The sequence below is a fragment of the Centrocercus urophasianus genome, unplaced genomic scaffold (genome assembly GCF_019232065.1).
Source record: "Centrocercus urophasianus isolate 14NV4802_14NV808 unplaced genomic scaffold, USGS_Curo_1.0 seq_13, whole genome shotgun sequence".
In the NCBI taxonomy this organism is placed as follows: Eukaryota; Metazoa; Chordata; class Aves; order Galliformes; family Phasianidae; genus Centrocercus; species Centrocercus urophasianus.
In genome coordinates, this window is record NW_024884475.1 from 6,563,101 (window position 1) to 6,586,658 (window position 23,558).

The window sequence follows — 23,558 nt, forward strand, 5'->3', positions numbered from 1 at the left end:
TCACTCCGCCCCTGCGCCGGGTGTACATTAAATGGGAATGGGCGCTTCCGCTTCTGCCGCCTTCCGCAGGGTTGAGCCGTTCCCTGCCCTCCTGGTGCGTCAGAAACGCGTAACTTCGTGCTTAACGGCTCTGGTGAATGAAATTAATTGGAGTTCTGAGCTTCGAAGAGTTCTGTGTGAAAGTAACATCCTTCTGAAGTAGGTCAGTGGGGTTTTGCTTGAGGCTCTAAAGTAAAAACAACGCTTTTCCTTCGGTTTCTTGGTGTATTATGTAATACTTTTAGAGACTGATCAGAGAGTCCTTAAAGGGAGAGAAATTTTAAGATATGTTTCACAGAATCGTTTGAGTTGGAAGGGACCCATAAAGGCCACCTAGTCCAACTCCCCTGCAGTGAACAGGGACACCTGCAGCTCCATCAGGTGCTTAGAGCCCCTCCAGCCTGACCTTGAGTGTCTGCAGGGATGGGGCATCCACCACCTCTCTGGGCAACCTGTGCCAGAACCTCACCGCTCCTACTGTAAAGAACTTCTTCCTTATATCTAGTCAAAATCTCCCCTCTTTTTTTGTGGCCCGAGAGATATTTGACCTATTTTAATTTGTGGAATGAAGATCAATAATAAAAATCAGGTTATGAGGCTGCAAGCCTTCTTTTTGTATTGTTTTTTATTGTTACTATTATTTATTCAGAAGATGATTGAATCAGAATAGCTGAAATGCTGTGGACGTACGTGAGGCTAGAGGGGGCTGAGCATATCCAAAACAAAGGATCTCTGGTTCCTACTGACATAGAAATATCAGAATTGTCATCATGGAATCATATCATAGAAGGGCTTGGGTTGGAAAAGCATCTCAAAGATCATCTAGTTTCAAATCCCTGCCATGGGCAGGGTCACCAACCATTAATTTGTCTTATAAAGAAAAGGGAAATTGCATAACAGGAGGAGCATAGCAAAGAAGGACTGGTGCAACTGAGAGGGAACTAAAAAGGAAATGCAGTCTCCACAGTATGAAGTCTTATGCTGGCAGGTTGCAGTGTTACTGACGTGGACAGAGGTTAGGAATTCAGTTATCTGGTGATTTTTTGAGTTAAAAGTGTTATATCAATAAAATTACATTTGGGTTGCAGGCATCTTGTTTCATTCTCAAGGATGCTATTGTTACCAAGTTTATTGTTTTATCAGTCATGTTGTTATTGCTAAGAACTGCAAGAACTGTTGTAGTTGGTAGAATGAAGATTAATAATAAAAATCAGGTTGTGAAGCAGCAAGCTTTCATTCTGTTTTATTCTAAGCAGAATATCAGAGATACTGTAAAGATACTTGGGGTAGAGGGGACTAAAGGTTTTGTGTTGCAGGAGGGAAAGAGGCAAAATGCTGTCATGTGAAACAGCTGTGCAAAGGACCTGAAGATGATGGATCACAATCACAAGGATTTCTTAGCCAGCATAGATCACTGAACAGATCCCAAGCTTAAAAGCGGATCTAAAGGTTTTCCAACTTAGGAGCTGATCCTGTATTAACTTTTATATTGCCAAGTTTCATTTTTTTCAAAGGGCCCTGATGATAAAAGCCTAATGAAATACCTAATGGTATTTCATGACCTTGATTTGAAGAGGTAGGCCACAATATATTCTGTAATGTGTTTTTAGAAATAGCTGATTTCAAAAAGTAGATACACCATATATTTTAGTAGCATATTTTTAGAAATACAGTTGTTGAATTGTTGTATTACGTGATTAGTTCTTGCCTGCAAAACTGCAATGGCTTTTAGATGTTGCAAATAGTTATGGGTTATAGGCTAGAAAGCATATGATAAGTCTGTTCTGTTTTAACAAAAGACTTTCAGCAAAAGAAATACAGTAATGAAACAATATGGGTAGGCTTATCAAACATCAAAAGAAGCCAGGGCCTCCACACAAAGCTGAATTGTCTCACTCTGGGAGTAGGCTGGGATGCAATAGGCAGATGTCAAGACACTCCCCTCTATCCTCCTTATCTTCCAGCGACCCAGTATATTATCATTAAAAGACATGTTCCCAAACTTATCTCTATCCAAGGACGAGCAGATGTCCAGAAATAATGGCCAAGTGCTGAGAGAGCAAATGTTTTGATTTTGGTACCTATGAATTACTTATAATAGGCATTCTCCTGCTGAGCATGTATCAGTGAATAAAATTTACATAGAAGGGTGAGAGAGAAAAGACCACTGGACAAAGTGAAAGGCTGTTAACTGGACTGTCACTGTCATGATGCTAGAAGGATCCTGACAGTAGAAGAGACCATGGAATAGCAGACTGTAAATCTCATGAATCGCTACCTGAGATAGGCATGTATATGTTAATAAATTATCTCACAGGTGATTGATGAGTATGGATTATCTGTGGAAATAAAACGGACCCTGAATTGTGTAATCTCTGAAGCGCTTATGGGGGAAACATCCCCCCTGCTTCCCAGAGCTGCCAATAAGGAATACCCGCCTTAACAGTAACAACACTTTGCTGTGAAATTTCTGCGCTTGATTTCTTTGATTCAAACACATCATGGGAATGAGGCTGAAGGGACACTGTGTTCACTGACAGCGACATCTCACAAAGCCAGCCGCACTGCAGGTACCCACAAGGAGAACGCTGGGCTGTGCCTCACTTTCTCACTCAGTTCTGCTCTGTGTGGAAAGCGGGGTAGCACTTCTAAAAAACATCCAACATGGAGCCTTTGTTGCTGTTTTTTTTTTTTTTTTTTCTTTTTTCCTCAGAACCATTCGGTGCTTCCCCGAGGGCGGGTCTAAAGGCGGAACCACTTGGCCGCCAACCCGCTCCCCCCTCCCCCTCAGCCCGCCGCCACTGCACATCTCCGCAGCCAGCGCTTCCCAGCGCGCCTCCCCCGAGGCAGCTCCGCTCCGTGAGATCCTATTGGCGGAAGGCCTCGAAAATCCCCGCCCTTCCGCAGGACGCTTTCCGGATTGGAAACCGCCTTCCGAATGCCGCTTTCTCATTGGTCGGCTGAAGGTGCCGTTGAAGTTTGAAATCCTGAGGCGGTTGTGGGGGAGCGCGTTGCTCTGCGGGTTTGGTGCTTGCCGGCAGGTAGGAAGGGAGTCGCTCTAGTGATCATCCTGCTTGATTTGGGTGTACGGAGAGTTGCTGGGGAGGGGTTTCGTGGTCTGGGAGAAGGGTAGGCTGAGGTGGGTGCTCGGGGAGCGCTGTGGGCTTGGAGCTGGGGGGTGTTCATGCTGAAGGGCATTGTGGGCCTGCTTGGGGCTTGGGGCTACAGGACAAAGCTGGAGGGGTGATGTGGGGCTCAGGAGAGCCCTAGGGACGTCTCCGTGTTTTGAGGGCAGTGTCGGGCTCGGGGGGGGTTGCCTCAGTATGAGGGTTTTGTAGGGCTGAACTGGGGTAAGAACGGGGTGCAGGAGGTGTGGCACTGTGTCCATGTAGGATCACAGAATTGGAATCACAGAATGACTCGGGTTGAAAGGAACTTCCAGGATCATTAATCTCCAACACCCTCCCTCCCACTGCTGGGCTGCTCAGGGCCCCATCCAACCCGGCCTTGTACACCTCCAGGGATGGGGCCTAGGCATCTCCCTTATTTGAGATGATGAGGGGCAGCAGAAGAAACCCTTGTGAGTTTCATGGTGGGTGATGTGGGGTTGAAGGGTTCCTCATGTTCTAGGATGTATCAAGAGCATTGTGGGGCACCTTGGAGGACTGTGGGGATAGAGGAGTCCCTTTTTGCCTATCCTCCCTCCTTAAAGCCTTCTCAAGGACTGCTACCTCCAGTTCAAAGCCATCTTTTGTTCCCTACCCCAAACTGCAGACAGGGGACAGCAGAGCCCCCAGGGCTGCAGCTCTGTTTCTGCTTCCACCCTGGCCTGTTTTTGGCTACAGGTGCTGCAACTTTTCCTTCCTGAAATGATTTGAAAGCAAGTTGTCCTCTAGAGTTACTGACTTCCGAGTTGCAATTAACACATGGAATCTAGCTTGACACACAGAGCATGGTTTGGTTCGTACTAAGTTGCTCTGTGTGGAGCTGGTGCTCTGTCTCAGATGCTGGAGAACTTAAAAAGGGCAATTCAATAGAGAGGAATGTCTGTTTTTGTCCTATGAATTTGGTGGCTTTCTCTAGTGTCTGAGATCATACTGGTGTTTTGGCTGTTGTGCTCCAGTAACCAATAGACAACAGTAGCTGTCAGGAAGTCCTCAATTTGTTAGTGATGGTTACCTGGGGTTTACTTGATGTCTATGAGCTAATGTTCATTCACAAGTCCAGAACAGAAGACTGCCACTTGTACCTATTTAAATAGTCTTCAGAGACATTTAGCAGTTTCATTCTGTGGATGGCAAGCTGGACATGAGACAGCAGTGTTCTCTTGCATCCCAGAAAGTCAACTGTATCTGGACTACAACAAAAGAAGCATGGTGAGCAGGGTGTGGGAGGTGATCCTGCTTCTCTACTCTATGCTGGTGAGACCTCACCTGGAGTATTGTGTCCAGTTGTCCTCAGTGCAGGAGAGACAGAGACCTGTTGGAGTGTGTCCAGAAGAGGGCCACAAAAATAATGCAAGGGATGGTACAATTTCCCTGGGAGAGCTGGGTTCTGGGGAGACCTGATGGTCACCCTTCAGTATCTGATGGGGGCCTATAGAAAAGAAGGGGACAGACTGTATAGTAGGATCTGCTGTGATAGGATATGGGGAAATGGTTTCAAACTGAAAGAGGGGAGGTTTAGATTGCATGCAAGAATTTATTATTTTTTACGATAAAGGTAGTGAAGCACTGGAACGGATTAGTGGAATCCTCATCTCTGGAGACATTCAAGGTCAGGCTGGATGGGACTCTGAGCACCTGATTGTGCTGTATATGTCTCTGGTCATTGCAGGGGAGTTGGGCTAGATGACCTCTAAGGGTCCCTTTCAACTCAAACAGTTCTATGATTCTACGATCTTTGAGTGGCTGTGGTGGAGGGGGAACTTAGTGCCTTTTAAAAACAAAACTAAAACTTGTATGCGTTGGCTTGAGTGCATTGACAAAACTGCTGTCTCTAAATGAGTGTTCCCTGCTTATAAAGCTTGTCTTAGATGATGGCTTTGTTTTTAAACAAATCATTTAAACTGAACAATTACAATCTTCAACAATTCAGTTGATCTGTTATATTAATTATTGTTCCTAATGAAGGGATGCAAGGAATTTCTTTACATTGAGTTCTATGATTTAATGTATGTTTATTTTCGTAAAATTACTTGTAAAATCATTTGTGGTGAAAGCTAAAGAAACGAAGAGACAACAAGTGGAGGTGTACTTTGCTTGCCATTGCTACTGTATTGTTTGCATTCAATTGCTGATTAAAATTGTCAGTGTTGCAGTCAAAGCAGTAGAGTTCAATGGAAAGTAGGAAGCAGACTTTCTCATAAGGATTAATGTAAAAGTAGGAAAGAATGCAGAGACTTTGAAATTTGAATAAACGAGGACACAGATTGAAAACATGACAAGGTTTTCAGTGGGAGATGCTTCTTACCTCTTTATGATAATGAAAACAATCAGTTAGAGTCTAATTTTATTGACTACATGACAGCTAATAATCAGTTGCTTGTTCACATCAACCATTTGAGATCATTTGGAATGGTTGTCCCCATTGCAGAAAGCCAGCTTTCTTATCTGAGGATCCTGATTCCCTTGCCTAGGTCCTGTATGTATCTCATTTAACACCTCCATTCTCCTGAAAGAAATTGATTTGCTGGTGGCTTGTCAGATAAGTGCTTCTCAGGAGTTGACCATGGTGGGCATTGGTTATGCCCAGATCTTGCTTAAGATGCCTTCTATGTTCTGGTCCTTTTTTGCTTTTAGCTTGTTTATAGCAGTAGCATCATGGAGTATTGTTTCTTTGATGCTTTAAAAGAAATGTGATCCTGATGGGAATAAAAAGTAGACAGAGTTCACGTATGCAAAATTTATTAGCTTGCCTGGGCCACTTGTCTATTTCTAACTTATTTTGTAAGCTTTAGTTTCAAGTCCTTCATGTTTAGACTTATCTAATTTTATAGTACTTTGCAGTCTGGTAAAGCTTCTGTGCATGTCTAACGTAAGAGCAGAATTTAAGAATTACCTACTTATATTATTATTTTTTCCCCACCAGGTTTGCATACTAGTAATGTGTGTACAACAAAGGATTCTTAAGTGCCTAGTGCTTCAAAAAAGCAGCGTATGTTCAGACAGTGCAAGAAAAAGCTGAATTAATCTTAATTCGGAACCCTGATCCTAAACACATCCTAACTAAACACATTTGTTTTGCTTTTCGCTGATCAACAATGCAGAAATGACAGTCATTTCTCTGATTCACGTGATCTCATCCTATTACATGAGATGTGACTGCCTCTACTGATTTTAAGGGGTTTGGAATGAGGAAAATAGAGCTCCCTTTAAAGGATGGACTTAATTAGTAGGGTTGTATGTTAAGTAGAGAGCATAATATCAGCAATTAACTTGCTAGACCTCTAGCAAAAGCGGAGGGGCCGGTCAGGTGCTGTGTTTGGGTGCTTGAAGAGTCTTGAGATGCACCTTTTCATGGGAGGATCTTGAATACTTTTAAGATTGCTTTGAAGTGGTGTTGTTTGTGTTTGGTGGGTGGTGGGTTGTTTTTTTTTTTTTTTTTTTTTGCCATCCAGTGCCAGGCTTCCGACTTCTTCAGCTATCTGAAAGTACATCTGGCTGACCACACCCTCTCATTCTTGCCCTGATGTTGTGTGCTGATATTGTAGAATGAGTCTGCAGATCTTAAATGCAGAAAATGGAGAAAACGTCAGTGATGATCTAACAGCGGAAGACTGTGGCTTTTACTTTGCACTACCGGAACCTACAGGGAGACCTTCTATTCTGCGCCTGTCCCAGAAAGAAAACTTGCCACCAAAAAGTGTGGCAAGAGCTATGAAGGTAAAATTCTGCTTTCGTATTTAAGTATATTCTTCTATGATCTGCAGTACTCAGTATATACAGTACTGGTATTCGGAGCTTGACAATATTCTGGTATTCATGTCCTTCCTTTTTCCTTCCCTTACCCTCTTGTCCCTTTCTTAAAGGTAACCTTTCAAACTCCTCTAAGAGATCCTCAGTCTCGAAAAATATTAAGTCCCACTATGACAGACAAACTTGAGTCTACTTTCACGCTTGATGATTGCAGTGAAGCCTTGCAGGATGATCTCTCTGTGCCCATCAGCGCTGTGTAAGTAATGTATTCACTGCTTGTAGCATTAGTAATGTGGGACATAATCAAGTTAATTTTCCCCCATTATAAACGTGTGTATTTACATTCTAAGGTTGTATAACAAGATGAAAGCTGCATGAAGGAACCTAAGTCAGTGCTGACTTTGATAAGCAAATTTCTTTCACAGCTAATTAATTGCTTTTAAGAAAGCATTGTCTTGGTTGTGATATCGAATACTGAACTGTGTTTCTAAGTGATTTATTAACTGATTTCCTGGAAGTGTGTTATGTTATAGGTAAATAATTTTGTAGAAAAGAGCCATGCTAGGCATGGAATACAGAACTGCTTCATTCAGTGAGGTTTTCATGGATTAACAGAATCTAGAGTTAATCGAACAAGAGATGAGATGTTAAGGCTTGTATGTGAAGTACTATTTTGTCTCTTCAGACTTTCTTCTCAGAAGTGTCATTTGAATGGTTTGCTGGAATTGACACCTTGAGTCAGTAAGTGCTAAAATTGATGTGATAGTACAGTGAATATAACATCAATCCCAAGGATAATCTATTAGCCTGGATCTCAAGGAAGCTCCTGGAATCTGTCTGGAGAAGAGCACAAGTTCTGCAGTATTACTCCTTTATAAAAATATTGCTGTAATGGCATAACGATCCTTTAGTATGATTGCTGTTTAAATTGGTGGGCCTCAATGAATGTTTTACTTATGATTTTTTTTTTCCCACCCTTCCTTAAACTTATGCAAACATCTGGCATCTGTAGCGCCCAGTGGCAAGAAGGCTTTGACCTTAGTTTTGTTGCCTCCAAGGAAGTATATCCGGTTCTTTCAACTACCCTGTACTCTTTCCCAATGTCTTGCATTTGGGGCAGGAAGAAGAGAAAAAGATTGGAGCACTTATGTGTGCCTTAAATGTTTACATTTGCTTCAGCTATTAATTTGTATGTATACTCTAGTTCAGAAAAGTATCTCTAAGCCAGCCACCATAATTTTTAAGTAATATTGTGTTCATTTCAGACATAGTATTTAAATGAATTAATGAAGTACATGTGAAGTACACATGGCTCAAGCATGTTAAAAAGGCATCTAATTGGCTTTAGGTGCATAAATGTGTGTCAAGATATTGCATTTACTGCGTATCATTTCTACTTGTAAACTATATGGATTTGCTTGTAACAAGTAAACTGAAGGACTTAGCGTTGCTGAACTAACCAAATAATTAAAGCTTTTAGCTGATGTCTTGCTCTTGACTGGCATTTATTAGGTTAAGTACTGAGGGAGAATGGGAGGGGCCTTTAGTAGTTGAACAAGTCTGGGGCTGAGCTATTACAGGGAAGAGGCTCTCAAACCGGGTGAGAAGAGCTTTGTGAACTCTGTCTCCTGCTTTTGCTTTCGGGTTTATCGAAGTACTGCTTTTACTGAGTGGCTCTTAATCGTGTTTTGCTCTACAGGAGATATGAATGGCACATAGAAATATCTATTTTGTCCAGGGACAAAACAATGGGAGGAAATCCTGTTTCAGGAAGTAATGGCTTAACTCTCTGTGGTCTGAGGCATAGCCTCAGAAGTTGAGTTTGGGGAAATAACACGGGCAGCAATAACTTGTAAAATACCCGGTGGTAGTGAATACTCAAACTTGTTCTTTAACCAGTTGAATCTGCTGGTGAATCTTACACTTCCTTTTTTCTTCTCCTTACTGTAGTGATCTCTTGTGTGTGTCTCTTCAGCTTTTGCTGTTGCATGCAGTTCAGAGTTCCGAAGTCCGGAATCTGTTTGGGTATATACATGGCTGATATGATGGTGTATGCTTTAAGTGGGGAAAAACATCTTCTAGAATGACCAAACAAAATAATGACTAGAATGGGAGAATTTGAGTCATGATTCTGTTTGGTCCTAGTCTTGTGAGTCTGTCATGACTCATGGATGAATTTACTGAAAAATGTACTACTTGTTGTGCTGGTATTCAAACTGCTTGTTGCTAATAACTCATAAGCAGTGTATATTTCACACTGCTTAGTGAAATGGAAATATCTGTATGTTGTTGTGAGGACTGGTACAAGGTAACATAGCTGTGTGCAGAAATGATAGCTTAAGAATATTGAATGCCTTCAAGGATTGATCTTCCTGTAGTTCAGTCTGCGCTGGTTCGTGATTTCAGACTATTAGGTAATAACTGATTTTTTTGTTGTCAGGGTATTCTTTTGTTGTCAGCTCTCATTATATTAAAAAAAGAAAATCTTAGAAAAGCTGCTTGAATATGATATGAATGCTATCTTAAAAAACAAAAAGCAAAAACAATATAATGTGATCTGACTTTTTTTTTTTAAAGTAGCACAAGTCAACAGAAGACTGAAGCTGAAGCAAGTGATACGGAGATAAATAAACAAATGCCAGAGAAAGTCAGTGCTGCTCCTTACCCAGATGATGAGATGCCAGTGAAGAGCCGAGGTTCCTACAGTCTTGATTTTGATAACTTAGATGACATCAATCCCTTTCAGAGTTCAATGCAGCTGCAGAACTCTCCTGGAAACCTGCAAAAGTCTCCTGTAAGGGTATCTAGCAGCCCTGAGAAAACTTCTGAGAAAAGTAGCAATTCTCTTCCACTGGATCATGCAGCTTCTCCTTCAACAACTACAAGTACGGAATATCCCAGTAAACAGGATAATACTACTTCCTCTGGAAAAAAATCTGTTCAGTTAGAGTCCAATAAACCTGATCTGTTCCCAAAGCATGCTATCAGTGGCTCTCTGCAGGATTCTCCTTCCACAGAAGTAAGCCAAATCAGTAAGTCTGGCAATTTGGATCTTATTAATTCTGATGTGACCTGTTCCTCCAAAACTGGGGAACCGAAACCTCAAACTGTTCCAGTACCAGAAAAAGCTTCAACAGAAAATTTGAAGACTTTAGAAGAGCCTGCTGTTTCCAAAGGGGAACCTGCAGAAAAGCCTGGTGTCACCAAGGCTGGACCAGTAAAACTGGAATTTGACTTTGATAACACCAGTGTTAAAAAACCACCTCCTAAGAAACTAGGTAAAAGACTTGGAATTAAACCACCTTCCAAAAAAACTTTTAGTACCAAACTGAAAACAGAGAATACTGAAGTGGAAAATAAAAGTAATGTGGAAGACGAAGCTCCTGTTCCTAAGGCATCCTATAAGTTTGACTGGGACAAACTTGATGATCCAAACTTTAATCCTTTTGGAGGAGGTTCTAAAGTTTCCACCTCACCCAAGTGTTCTGAGCCCAGCTCTCAGAAAGTTCCCCAGCAAGAAGAGCAGGATAGTGCATCACCAACAAGGGAGCATCTTCCAGTGGAGCAGGATAACAGACCAACTAGCTGTGAAAGTCTTGAGAAAAAAGAACCAAGAAGTCCGTAAGTAATTCTGTGTAAGCGAATGTAAAGGTACCTTGTGCAAAGGAAGATAGACTATATCTGTCTTACAACAATTGGGCTTGACTTCCTCCCTCGAAGGATGGCTGGCTTGTATTGCACACTGTAATCTTTAATACAGTATGTTGCAGCAAAGGCCTTACTGGAGAAACCATCTCTAGGTGGTTAGCTGTCGGCAAAATGTATTCTTAATCTGGAGGGGTGAGGGGGTCAAGCTTACATGGGAAGACTAAACAACTTGGTCTCTCCATGAGAGGCTCTATCCATAATCCGGGACTGGAGTAAAATGAAAGAGGTAGTGGTTAACTACTGACAGTAGTGTTGGTTAACTACTGTTACCTCAAAAAAATCAGTAGGCAGTATTGCATATCATGCAGCTTGTGAAGGAAGCGGGCAGTTTTGTTCTGTGCTTTGTGTCCTGGCTGAGCTCTGAGATGCTGTTTCTTTGCAGCAGAATTCTATTTGCAAAAAAAGTGCTTGTCACAAAAGTTACACTTTGGCAGCAGATGAAACAAGTTTTTATACTTGAGAATGGGAGATGTTGTACTGCCTTTCCTAGGAAGCTTAACTACTAAAATGGCAGCATTACATAAACCAGTTGCTTACCTGAAGTGGACTGACAAGAGATGCTAACTTGACAGAAGTGTTTGCTCTTTTCATAGAATCGTAGAATCACCAAGGTTGGAAAAGACCTAAAAGATCATCCAGTCCAGCCATTTTGCTTCCAGCATGCCATGATCAGCTACTGTTTGCCAAGTGAAAAGTTATGGTTATGCTATTATCAGTAACTGAAGTATTGGACCTCTCTAGTGAAGTTAGGTGGCTTAAATCAGTAATCATAGCATTATTTTAGTGGGAAGAGTAGCGGGATGCTTGCAATTCTACTCTTAATTAAACAAAAGCTTAACTTAAAAAAAAACCTACAGCAAATTTCAGGCTTCTCAAATGGAAATGAGAAGAATGTTAAGTGAATAGGAAGAAGTGATACTGCTGTGATTTTCCTGCTTCCCATGTAAGGCTGCTACTTATGGAAGGAGAGCTTCCTGTCATTTGAGTTGTCACCAGGCAAGACAGAACTTACATCTTTACTTTTCTGGATGCTTCCTGTACCTGGTAATAGAAACTCTCAAATAAACTTATTTTGTTCAGCATCTGATTTAAAAATAAGTAAAAATTCAAACCAATCTGTGACTGGGACTTTGATTTTTATTTTTTAATTTTTTTTTTCTCTTCACCTTCCAAGAGAAATCCACAAACAAAATGTAGAAGATGAGCCACGAAAGCAAGAAGACAAGCCAGAAGTTCAAGGACAGGCTGATCTTCCAAAAGAGCTATCCATGGTAAGGCATAGAAAAGATTCTCTCCAAGCTGTCCGTGAAACAAAGTTCTTTGCCACTTAAATATGGGTTTGACAAGGTTGGTGTTTTATTAGAATTTTTTTCCATGAGTTTAGCGCAGTTCTTGAGGGAATGTAAACTGTGCAGGCTTCTCTTTTGAAGGTAACATCAGAAGACAGACAATTGGTACCTTGGTATGTGGTATCTTTTTTCATCAGCAGTTGCATACAAGGACAAATGCAAGGGTGTGGATTCTTAGAATGTGATTCCTGTAGTTTAGTGTTGGTACTGTTTACTTTCTGTCTGTGAATTACTGAGGCTTATTATGCTGGCTGCTGAGATAATTTGTGGCAAACCAATCTGATCATTATTGTGATTTCCATGTTGCATTTAAGTCATTTAAATTATTATTTTAACAGTAAAGAGGATTGTTCTTTTCTCTCCAGGAGAAACAAATAAGCCCATCTAAAGTGTCTCCAACAATTGTCCCCTCTAAAGATAATTTAGTTTCTGCTGACACTGGAAAAAAGTCAATGTCTGCAGAAGAAATTAAACCTACTTCTCAAAGAAATGAAATAACAGCAGACCAGCAGACAGCTGGCGCTGAACCTGAAGAGCTCTTCAGACCATCATCAGAAGGTAAGGGCAGTCCTCCAGTGTAAACTGGGAAAACATTTGTAGAATCATAAAATGGCCTGGGTTGAAACGAACCACAATGACCATACAGTTTCAACCCCCCTGGGATGTGCAAGGTCCCCAGTCACCAGACCAGGCTGCCCAGAGCCACATCCAGCCTGGCCTCGAATGCCTCCAGGGATGGGGCATCCAAAACCTTTCTGGGCAATGTGTTACAGTGTATCACTATGCTCTGAGTGGCCATTGTCACCATAACTTCTGTGTATATATTTCTTTTTGGTTTTGACATTGATTCTAGCTTTTATTGTATTCCATTTTACTCTTTCGGAAGGAGTAAATACAGCAACTATCAGGATGGGAAACTGAAGTATACTCATAAATTTCTCTGGATTAAGCTAAATTCAGATGGCTAGTAGTGGTCAGCTGTCAGCAAAAATGAGTTTTTGTCTGGTATCGAAACGACCTTCTGGAGCTTCAGTGGCAGTTCTCTGTTTTTAAGGACAAAGCTTTCTTTCTTAAAAACAAAACAACAAAAAACCAACTGTCTGTCCTTAAAAACACATTGTGGTATTTCTGGTATTAAGGGCTTTTCAGATTGAGAGCACTAGAGCTATGCAACTACCTTTCACTGAGTTGTGTAGGTTATTCAAAGGGCTCACAGTACTGATTAATCATTGCAATGTGAATGGTCTTCCTGAAGTTACATGTGTGTCTTGAATGGTTACCATATGGCTGTTAAACACCTGGAAATAGTATTCCTTGTAGGACTGTTGTGTGGAAGGATGAGCAAATGACTGAAGTACAGTCTGACACTTATATTAATACTTCAGTGAGATCAGTACATTGAGAAATAGCTTCATTGTCCAGCTTAACCTTTTTACTAATTTTAATGATGTGATTAAGAGTCTTACTGTTTTATGGGGCGTTGTATAAAAGAGTAAAATGTCTGAGTATGCTTGAGGCTTCAACTGTGGAACAGCAAAAGTCCTTGCAGGTATCTGGGGACTAATAGTGGCTATAAATTTAGTTTAGAAAACTGTCAAATATTTTATTTTCCAGTTTGAGTTAGTTTTCCATCTGTTAAAATAAAAACACCTCGTGAGTCTGGAGTTGTGTTTACTGTATGCATAAGATATCTGCTTCAGTCTGTGGATGTTTCTGTGAAATACAGTGAAGATGCAGTCATATAATTTATTTTCCAGTTCTCGGGATGGGCATAGACTATCTGGAGCAATTTGGAACTTCATCTGTAAGTATGGTATTGAAATGCTTTGTTTACCTCCCTGGCTGAGGAAGAAGGAAATTGTCAGGCCTTAAATGTTCTCATGAAGTAGCTTGACTTTGAACTTGTTCACAGAAATACAGGTTCTATTTCACAGGAATGTGTCTATAAGGCATGCAGTGGTGGTGAGGAAATGTGGTTATAAGTAATTTTGCCTAAGGATGGGAGGTGCTGTGTTTCCTATTTGCAGAGGTGCTTTTTTTTTTCTTGAAGGTGAAGGTGGTGAAGGTCAGATGGATGGTATTCCCATTGCTGGTTGCTAAAACAAGAAGAGAATGAAAGAGCATTGTTTTGAAAAGTTTTAAGCTCCTCTGTTTTATGGGCATTTTCAAGAAATCTGTCTCTAAATTGGGCATGTCATATTTCCATCAGTTCAGCTCTGTGGTTTTTCCCCTGCTTTGAGCCAGAGTAGGTGTGGCTTTGAGTGTAGATTGAATACACTGAGCTGAAAGTGTTTTTTACTTCTGTGTTTGTCCTGAGACTGCTTGTTCAGCTTACAGTGCCACCTTTATCTTTTAGCATCTTCTGTTAATTTTGAATAGTTAATATAAACTTGTCCTTTTGGTTTTATCTATGAACAGAGGACTGAGGTCACTTGATGTTACGTAAGGACTTAAGAACTCAGTGCCCACAAGCTTAAGTATTTTTCTCCAGCAAACAATGCTCTGGCCACACAGGAATAGACTCACCCTCCCTCTGGAGGGCTATTTATGTGTGGGGAGGGTGGGACGGGGGGGGGGGCTTATCTACAAAGCAGCAAATCTGCCACTTTATGCCTTTTCTTCTCAGTTCAAAGAGTCTGCTTTGAGGAAGCAATCATTGTATTTGAAGTTTGATCCTCTGTTGAGAGACAGTCCCAGAAAGCAACCAATTTTTGGTGCTACTGAAGCAAACACGAATATCATGACTGCTCCACTTCAGTGTGGGTAGGTATTGATTTAATCTAGCCTGTAGTGCATCGCTTTGCAAGGAAAGACAGCGCTTGAATATAATCGTGTATGTTTGTTCATTTTTAGCCCTGCTTCTGATTTAAACAAACTGCTTGAAGAAACTGAGAATCCTGCATCAAGTCTTCAAAATGAGGAAAAACCGAAAGGACTAGATCTTCTAGGAACATTTACAACTTCTGTAAGGATGTCTGCAGTTGATGTGAAGTTTCACACTGATAATTTGGGGCAGGGATCAGCCAGAATATGGAGTTAAGACTTATGCAAAACTTCTAAGGATTGCAAAGTACTTAATGCTTATTTAAACTGTCATCTTAAAAAAGGTTGGATACCCACTATATGAGGTTGAACTTTTTATGTACTTGATATTCTTGTGTAATTTTTTTTTGTTTGTTTGAAGCTGGTGGTATTGCACATGGTCTAGGAGAATTTGAGCTGTTCTTAAGAATACTTTAATCAAGCAAACCTTTGTATGCAGCTGAAGCCACAAAAATAAGACAAGCTTCTGTTTTAATAGTGCTGCTGAGATGAAAAGCACTTCTTTGATTAAATTTGATGCCATACAGTGTAAAAGTTACAGCAATGAAACCCCTTTATATGAAGTGATCTGTGCAGTTTCTAATCCTGAAAGGCTGTTTACTGGTGGGGAGTAGCATGCTATCTGTCCTGTTTCTGATTGTTAGAACTGGTGGATAGCACTTAATTACACCTTTATTATGTAGTTCTACAAAATACCAGCAAGGTAGGAAAGCTATGGTAACTAAGTTTATAGAAGTATTTTGGGACAAGGATTCTTAATAAAAATGTATGGATTTACTATTGAGTAATCTACAAGCAGCTAATGACTGCATGAAAATTAGAATCATTGAGAACTCAATTTTTGTCACCTTACAGGACACTGGTCTCATAATTCCAGACTCCCTGGCATGTGATGTTTCTCCACTCCCTTTTACTGCTTCCACAAACACTGCAGTGGATGCTATTATAGATGTGCTGAAATACAGCCAAAAAGATATGGATGCAGCGGTTGAACTAGTTAAAAAAGAGGTAAGGTGACCCCTGACCCTGTGTTGCCCTGAAAAATCCCAAAAGTTTACAAAAGTTTAGATTACCTTTTGTAGATTTCTACACTTGGCAATTCTATCCATCATACTTGACATCAACATCTCATCCAAAAAACCTTGCTAATACTTAGCAATAGGTATAGAACTCCTCAGAGCCAGCATCTAAGGACACGTGGCAGATTTAATTTTCAATGCTGTTCTGCTTTAGGGCTCGTCAGTATTAAAAAGCACATGTTATCAAATTGATATTAAGTCCCAAATCATTCTGTTATCAAAACACTTTTTATTAAATTACCTAGGAGAAATCTGTTCTTGCCAGTGGGAAGGAGGGGCTTATTTTCTTACCATTATTTCTGTAAAACAAGAAAAATCTTTAATAGTAATTCAGTGTAGTGGTTGTGGTGATTGGTTGGTTTGTGTAATGGGGAAGCATGTCAATATGTGCAGCTAATAAGTGAAAACATCTAACTTACTCTCCACTGTTATTAGTAGAAGGTGAAGGGGAGGAATAGGTGGGATTTTTAACTTAAAGTCACAGAATAGCTGGGGTTGGCAAGGATCTCTGAAAGCCATGTTGTCCAACTTCATTACTGAAATAGAATCTCATATAGAGCAGGTTGCCTTTGAATATATTCAAATGGCTTATGAAGGTTTCCAAAGAGACGCTTCACAACTTTTCACAGCACTGGAATGGGTTGCCCAGCCATTTACTGGTACAGAAGTCCTCACTGATGTGTGGAGGCGCTTGCTGTGCTCTGGTTTGTGTCCAGTGTCCCTGGTCTTGGCACTGGGCACCACTGACCAGAGCCTGCCTCTGTCTTGTTTGAGCCCTCCCTTCATGTATTTATGGATATTGGTGAGATGCCCCCGAGCCTGCTCTTAAATTGCTGAATAATGTAAGACCAATACTTAAGCATAAATTTCCTTAAAGCTAGTTATCACTTCAAAATTACCTTAGGAAAACAGCATTCTGAATTCCTGGCCAACTTAGTGTGGCAGCTAGTCATACTAAGAACACTAAATACCCTTAATGATGGTAATGATGATGACATGTGGCCCTTTGCTGCTTTACAGTTTTAATTTTACCTTTAGAGTAAACAAAGCAAAATAAATAACAAAAACCCAACTTCTCTGTGGGTAACTTTCAATTGCTTTCTGTTTCTTACTTAAGAGGATGCTTTAACCAGCATGTTGTCCAGTATACGAAATGGTAAATTTCTGGCTCTGATAAGGATCAGATCTAAAATGGAGTTTAGATGAGAACAGAGAGTAAAGCTTGTAGTATTTTAAACTTGGTAGTCTCATCTCTCACTTCACAAAACTATTCTAAGCATGTAAACTTAGTTGCAGCAAGAGAGGTGTGACTGTTAATCCAAGTGTTGTGGCACTTCAGAATGGCTAGAATTATCTAGCACTGATGAGGCCACACCTTGAGTAATGTGTTCAGTTTTGGGACCCTCACTACTAGGAAGACATTGAGGCCCTGGAGCATGTCTGGAGACGGGCAGTGAAACTGTGAGGGGTCTGGAGCACAAAAGAGCAGCTGAGGGAGCTGGGATTGTTTAGTCTGGAGAAGAGGAGGCTCAGGGGAGACCTTATTGCTCTCTGTAACTATATGAAGGGCGGTTGTAGTGAGGTGGGGATCAACCTCTTCTCTCATGTAGCTGGTGACAGTACCAGAGGGAATGGCCTCAAACTGTACCAGGGAGTTTCAGGCTGAACTTTAGGAAATGCTGCTTTTCTGAAAGAGTGATGTCACACTATCTACACAGTTATTAATAAAAAGCTGGAGTTTGCACAAAATTGTGAGCTCTGCTTTAATTCAATCTGATGTGAAATAAGTGTGGTTGTTTTTAAGATTAACTGAATTATCTTACATTTGAGAACGTGTTAAGGGGAGGATTGAATATATTCCAAACATCAAGTTGATTTTGACCAACGCTGCATTTCAGTATTTGCTTTTTTCCTGTGTTTGTGATTTCTTCTATCTGCCTTGTAGATAAAAGGAAATATTTGTACTTGAGAAGATATTACTAGGCAGGCTATTACTTACTTGCCAGGGAACAGTGACCTTCATGTAGCATGAGTAAGAGTAGCCAAGTAAAATAAACTGAGCTGACTCTCATCTTGACTTTTGTGAGATTGATAACAATGAGTGGCAAACAAGAATTTTGATATCTACTTTTGGGTACTTCATCATCGTATTTGACACATTTGTAATAAGACATTTCATTTTGAATCTGTTAGTTGGAACTTGGAATTTGACATGGGAAATTTAGGTATCACAGAATGGCCAGGGTTGGAAGGGACCTCAAGGATGATAAATCTCCAACCCCTTGCCACAGGCAGGGCCACCAGGCTGCCCAGGGACCCATCCAGTCTGGCCTGGAAAACCTCCAGGGACAGGGCATCCACAACCTCTCTGGGCAGCTGTTCCACCACCTCACCACTCTCTCTGTAAAGAACTTCCCACGACATCCAACCTAAATCTTCCCTCCCTTAACTTCAAACCATTTCCCCTTGTCCTGCAGTTATCTACCCTTTACCCCTCCTGTTTGTAGGCTCCCTTGAGGTACTGAAAGGCTGCAGTGAGGTCACCCCGCAGCCTTCTTCAGGCAAAAAGAGAAAGGTATCACTAGGCTATACTTTAGGCTCTACTGAGTAACAACCCTTGTATCACTTCTTGTTCGAGAAATAAATGTTTATTACTTTTCACTTTAAAGGTTCAAGAGAAAAAGTTGGAGACTCTTGAATGGAAAAAGAAGTACAACAAGCTCCATGTGGAATACAAGGAAATGGGGTGAGCATTTGACTTGGCCTGCTTATTCATTCCAGCTGCTCTTTCTACCTTATGGTCTAACTTTTTTCTTTTTCTTTCTTTTTTAGAAAAGTAGTTGCAGAGTTTGAAGGTACAATAACCCAAATGATGGGTAAGTTCAGTATCTACACTTTAAAACGTTTTGGGGCCTGTGCTTAGCCTGAAGTTAGTGCTCTTTCACTTCTGGTGTAATTAACTTTTCAAGTGCTTTCAGGGTGAGTCTAAGGCTTCAAACAAGGTACTTATATGCATAGAACTGTAATCATCCAGGCATTGCTATATACTGATATTATTTGGTAGCTAATGCTGATGTTGTCAAGTCAGGCATGAGCTTATCTGACCTTTTCTGCCTCTCCAGTGAACTGTGAACTACTAGTTTATTAAAACTGGCTGATCCAGTTGTCTTTAGCTTGGTTGGTGGTTCGTTATCTGACCTTAAATATGTGATGGGTTGTCAGTGGGAGTTCTTGCTGGACAGATCTGGCCTTTGCTTCAGTCAAGTTTGTGGTTTCAAAGTTAAAAAGATATTAAATGGAACATGTATAGGTACATTGTTCTGTCTGGAAGCTGAATTATCCAAATCTGGTCCTTAATTTTTTTTAATGAGGTGACTAGCATATTAGGTTATATCAGCCTATAGAATACATGGTTTGGGTGTGCTAGCAAAAGCATGTCTTAGAAGGGTTTGCCATATCAAGTAGGCTTGTTATCTCAGTCTTTTCCAGGTCTTGCAGCTATTATGCATATTTAATGAAAACAAATGTTTTTAGATTTTTTGCTACCATGAGGTTTGATGCTCCTGTTATGATGGGCTCATGTACACGGTTTGGACTGTGCTGGAGGAAAATCCATATTTGGTTAAGCAATTTATGATCACAACTTTCAGTGTTGTAAAGTAGCAAATTAAGAGAGTATTATCATTTTCTTAAAAGCAAGGATACAACTTTTTTTTTTGAGGGGTTACATTATGAAACTCTGCCTAAAAGGACAAGTTGAAGGTGTGAGGGTCATGTCCATACTACTAGCTTTATACTAATTTAGTAACTGTTTTAAACCTGTTACCTCTGCTTTCTTTAGAGGATTCTCAGAAACAGAAGGAGCTTTCTAAGAAAGAAATACAGAGGATGGTAGAAGAAAAGCAGCAAGTTATTTCAGATCTGAACTCTATGGAGACATCTTTCTCTGAACTCTTCAAGCGTTTTGAAAAACAGAAAGAAGTGCTGGAGGGTTATCGCAAAGTAAGATGCTGTAGAGCAAATGATATTCTTTTAAGATAAATAAGCCTTATGATCTTCTGCAAGTGGAAAGAAAATTACTAATTTCTACTGCAGCCATTAATTAAATAGCTGCGGCACTACCAGTAAAACAAGTTGTCTGCTTTAAAGATTAAAAAATGATCTGTTCTATTTAGTGGCTGGCTTAAAGTATGATGATGATTGTTCTGTTAGAAGCCAAAATTTCTTCAAACAAGATGAGCCTTTTCTTTTTGTATGCGTATAATTTTTCTGTTAATCGTGGAGAATAAATCCAGTGTAACTACTTGTTGCATAATGGCAGCTTGTTTTCCCATAGATAGCATTGAATAGATGCTGCAGAAGGCTTTCTGTAAGTCAAACTCATACACTTTACTGGATTGTTTAGCCTAAACTGGTAGGCATATCCATGGACTGGAATAATGGAGCAACAAGGATCCCAAGCTATGGTTCCTTGTATGAAATGCATAAGCTTATTCAACATAAAACTATGCATCACTTCCTTTATCTTGCATCCCTTCTATTGCTATATTTGGAATTCGGAAGCCACTTCCTTATGACAGAACTAAAGCATCTCTTGGAGACGGTGAATTGCTAAGTTCAAGAGCTGGAATTAGTAGGGAGACTTGCACTTGTTTCTGTGCTTTTATGGAAGTTGATAATTGTACTTTGAGCAAATGCTGTTATTTTGGTATAGTTAAGTAGCTGATTTGTGAAATGGAGGCAGACTTTTCCACCTACTAGTACATAAAAGCTAACTAAACTTGTTTCTGGGTCAGAATGAAGAGGCTTTGAAAAAATGTGCTGAAGAATATCTGGCTAGAATTAAGAAAGAGGAACAGAGATACCAGGCACTAAAGGCACATGCTGAAGAAAAGCTGCATCAGTAAGTACTATGTCAAAAAGCTAATTGCTGCAAAATGTGGCTCATTAATGCCAAATCATGGCTTAAAATATTTTTCTATTAATGTTCAAGCACAATAAACTAGTGAGATTCTATGAACAGTTCTGCTGTGCTGTCTGAAAGGAATGTAAACACCTGTATTTCTTCAATTCTAGAGCAAATGAGGAAATTGCCCAGGTACGAAACAAAGCTAAATCAGAAATTGCAGCCCTACAAGCCAGTCTCCGCAAAGAACAAATGAGAATCCAGTCTCTAGAGAGGAGCCTTGAACAAAAGGTTTGTCAAAGTGCTGTGAGTCTCTTTAGTCTATTGCCTTAGACTACCTCAGGAGATCTTGTACCAGTACTAGAAGTAGTCCCACTAAGTGTGCTGGTTTTGGTGACTGCTCTCTAGGTAGGCTTTGGGAAATAAGCATTGAAGCTTAAGGCAGAAATCAATTATGTCAAGACGCTCCTTATATATACAGATCTTTTTTTGGAACAGAAAGGCTTATTCCTGTAGATGAGTCACAGAATTGATTAGTCTAGGTCGCTGCATCAGGAGGTTATCTGAACTACTGATGGAGATGGTGTTCTAAAACTTACACGTCTCCAAGAGCAGAAGCTGTGAATGATCTTGAGTAACTGTCTAATTAGCACATCTGTAAGCATTTAATTTAAAGCCATTAGTACTGGTACAAACTCTCATATTGTATTGTCTGGACTTTTCAATATTGTTTGGCCCTAAATCCTTGTATTGGATTGCAGTCTTCATACAGCATAGATGAAGTCTTAAAATGCTTTGTAAAGGCATTTTGCTTTCATTTGCTGGAATAAATAAATGGGAACATTCCACAGAGATGTCTGTGTTGTGAGGATTGAAATCTAAATTGTTGCTGTCATCTCAAATATCAGTATATCTAACAAAAGGAATGTGTCTGAAAAACCTCATGTACCTATAATCTTTATAGACAACTTATTCTAAGGAAATCTAGGAGCAGAGACAGTACAGGAATTTAGCTCACTTCTTGAGAATTTTTACAAAGTAGACTCTCCTTTAGGTTAAGCCTGTATTGGTTGCTAGCATGTAAGTGAACTTTCTGTTGGGAAAGATCACTGCTTGCCTGTGAAATAGCTTACGTGTACCTGCAACTCTTCTTTTTCTGTCTTTAACAGACAAAAGAAAATGATGAACTAACGAAGATCTGTGATGACTTGATTTTGAAGATGGGAAAAAATGGATAGCTCAGTTATCTCTGTAAATATGTCTAGTTTCTGTGATTTCCTGTCCTGTGTTCACTCATGATTTTAATTATGTGGAGAAAAAAATAAAATGCTTGATTTACACTCCTCTTGTCTATCTCTTGCAGGAAATGTCAACTTACTGACAAGTTCACTTGCTGCTTTTGGTATCAATATCTTGTGTAGCAGTATCAATATTTTGTGTAGCATTTTGACATAGTTACTCAAAAGAAAAACTTTTAATCCTATCCTGTCTCTTCTGAGTTAGAGCACACCATTTCTGTATTATGACCAGGCTCTGCTGATAAAGGTCAGCAAAGGCTGTCTGTATCTTGCACTTTGTTCTAATTTCAGTCAAAGCATCCCAAAGATACAGGACTGTAACAGAACTTGACCTGTTAGCAGATGCTACAAAGAACTGAAAGTTTATGCAGGAATTCTGTTCTGTCAGTTGTGACTTAAATTCCCTCATTCTAACAGACATTGCTTTTTGGTGAGAAGCTTCACCAGATTTTTTCAATGTTTGCAGGAAACCAGGCTAATCTTGATAGTGAATAATGAGCAGAATGTATAGAACTGTTTTGTACTTTGTGCACTCACAACCTGAACTTTGGGATGGGATGATTCATTCAGTGCTGTGAAAATTTAAACCTTCTGCATTTATTTTGTTTTATATTTGTCTGTTTGTACATACTTGTACCTATAAGTGAGCTGAAGTGAGCTTGTTTTCAGAAAAGCTAAGCAGCCAAGGAACTGGATAACAGTACAGAGTTGCTTTCTACTCTATAGGAAAATATCATGGCAAGTCATCAGTCTGCTATTGACTTGCTAATCACCCATCCAGAGCTCATACTTGCCTTGTGGAACAGCTTGTAGAATTGCAGTAGGCTGCAGGTTACAGGTCATGATGAAGTCAGCTTTAATTAGGACATTAGCAGACGCTTCAGATAAGCTGTTATTACCTAACAGACCACAGGCTACAGCTTTGTTGTAGTATTACTGAGAAGTCATTCTCTTACTTGCTTAACTAGGGGTTGCACACTTTTCTCTCAGAAGGGTTGTTGCTGCTGGGTGTGTTCTTAAATACACTTGGAGCCCTTTCATTATATGTTAAAGATACTCTGCCAAGGTAGGAGGAAGAACTGAACAGCAGTACTTAAGAGATCTGGGATCTACTCTTCAGCCAGGTACCTACTGATGAGTATATCAGTATGTGTCCTGGAAGCACTATGGCTGGAGTACCCCATAGAATGGAGCAGGCCTATAGTTAATTAACACACTTCAAGTTCATAGTATGTTTTCTCTGTGGTTTCCACGTTAATCTGGGAATGTCAGTGTGAAATCAATAGCAGCAATATTGAATACTGATCCCCTGCAGAAACTGCCTTGCTATATCTTCTTTTCATATTGCTTAGGAAGTGTTAGATAGAAGTGGAGAAGAAATAAGTCTCTGACCACGAAAACAAAGCTTCAGCCAGATAACAGGGATAACCCCAGGCTGT

At 40.2% G+C, this 23,558-nt stretch overlaps 1 protein-coding gene across 5 annotated transcripts; it reads left to right on the forward strand.

The window, feature by feature from the left end:
- The first annotated feature begins 115 nt into the window (after positions 1-115).
- TACC3 (transforming acidic coiled-coil containing protein 3) lies at positions 116-22,161 on the forward strand. Of its 5 annotated transcripts, none has more exons than XM_042812265.1 (16): positions 116-202; positions 6,752-6,923; positions 7,070-7,212; positions 9,534-10,577; positions 11,839-11,935; positions 12,379-12,571; positions 13,771-13,817; positions 14,640-14,776; positions 14,867-14,978; positions 15,692-15,844; positions 18,585-18,661; positions 18,748-18,791; positions 19,757-19,917; positions 20,712-20,818; positions 20,992-21,112; positions 21,991-22,161. In XM_042812265.1, exons 2-16 carry the CDS (start codon positions 6,753-6,755, stop codon positions 22,057-22,059), a joined length of 2,676 nt encoding a protein of 891 aa, XP_042668199.1. In that variant the 5' UTR covers positions 116-202; position 6,752; the 3' UTR covers positions 22,060-22,161. The 5 variants fall into 5 exon arrangements, with proteins under 5 accessions (XP_042668199.1, XP_042668198.1, XP_042668200.1 ...); XM_042812264.1 differs by lacking the exon at positions 116-202 and adding an exon at positions 2,992-3,080; XM_042812266.1 differs by lacking the exon at positions 116-202 and adding an exon at positions 2,992-3,080 and having other exon boundaries at positions 9,537-10,577.
- The last annotated feature ends 1,397 nt before the right edge of the window (positions 22,162-23,558 follow it).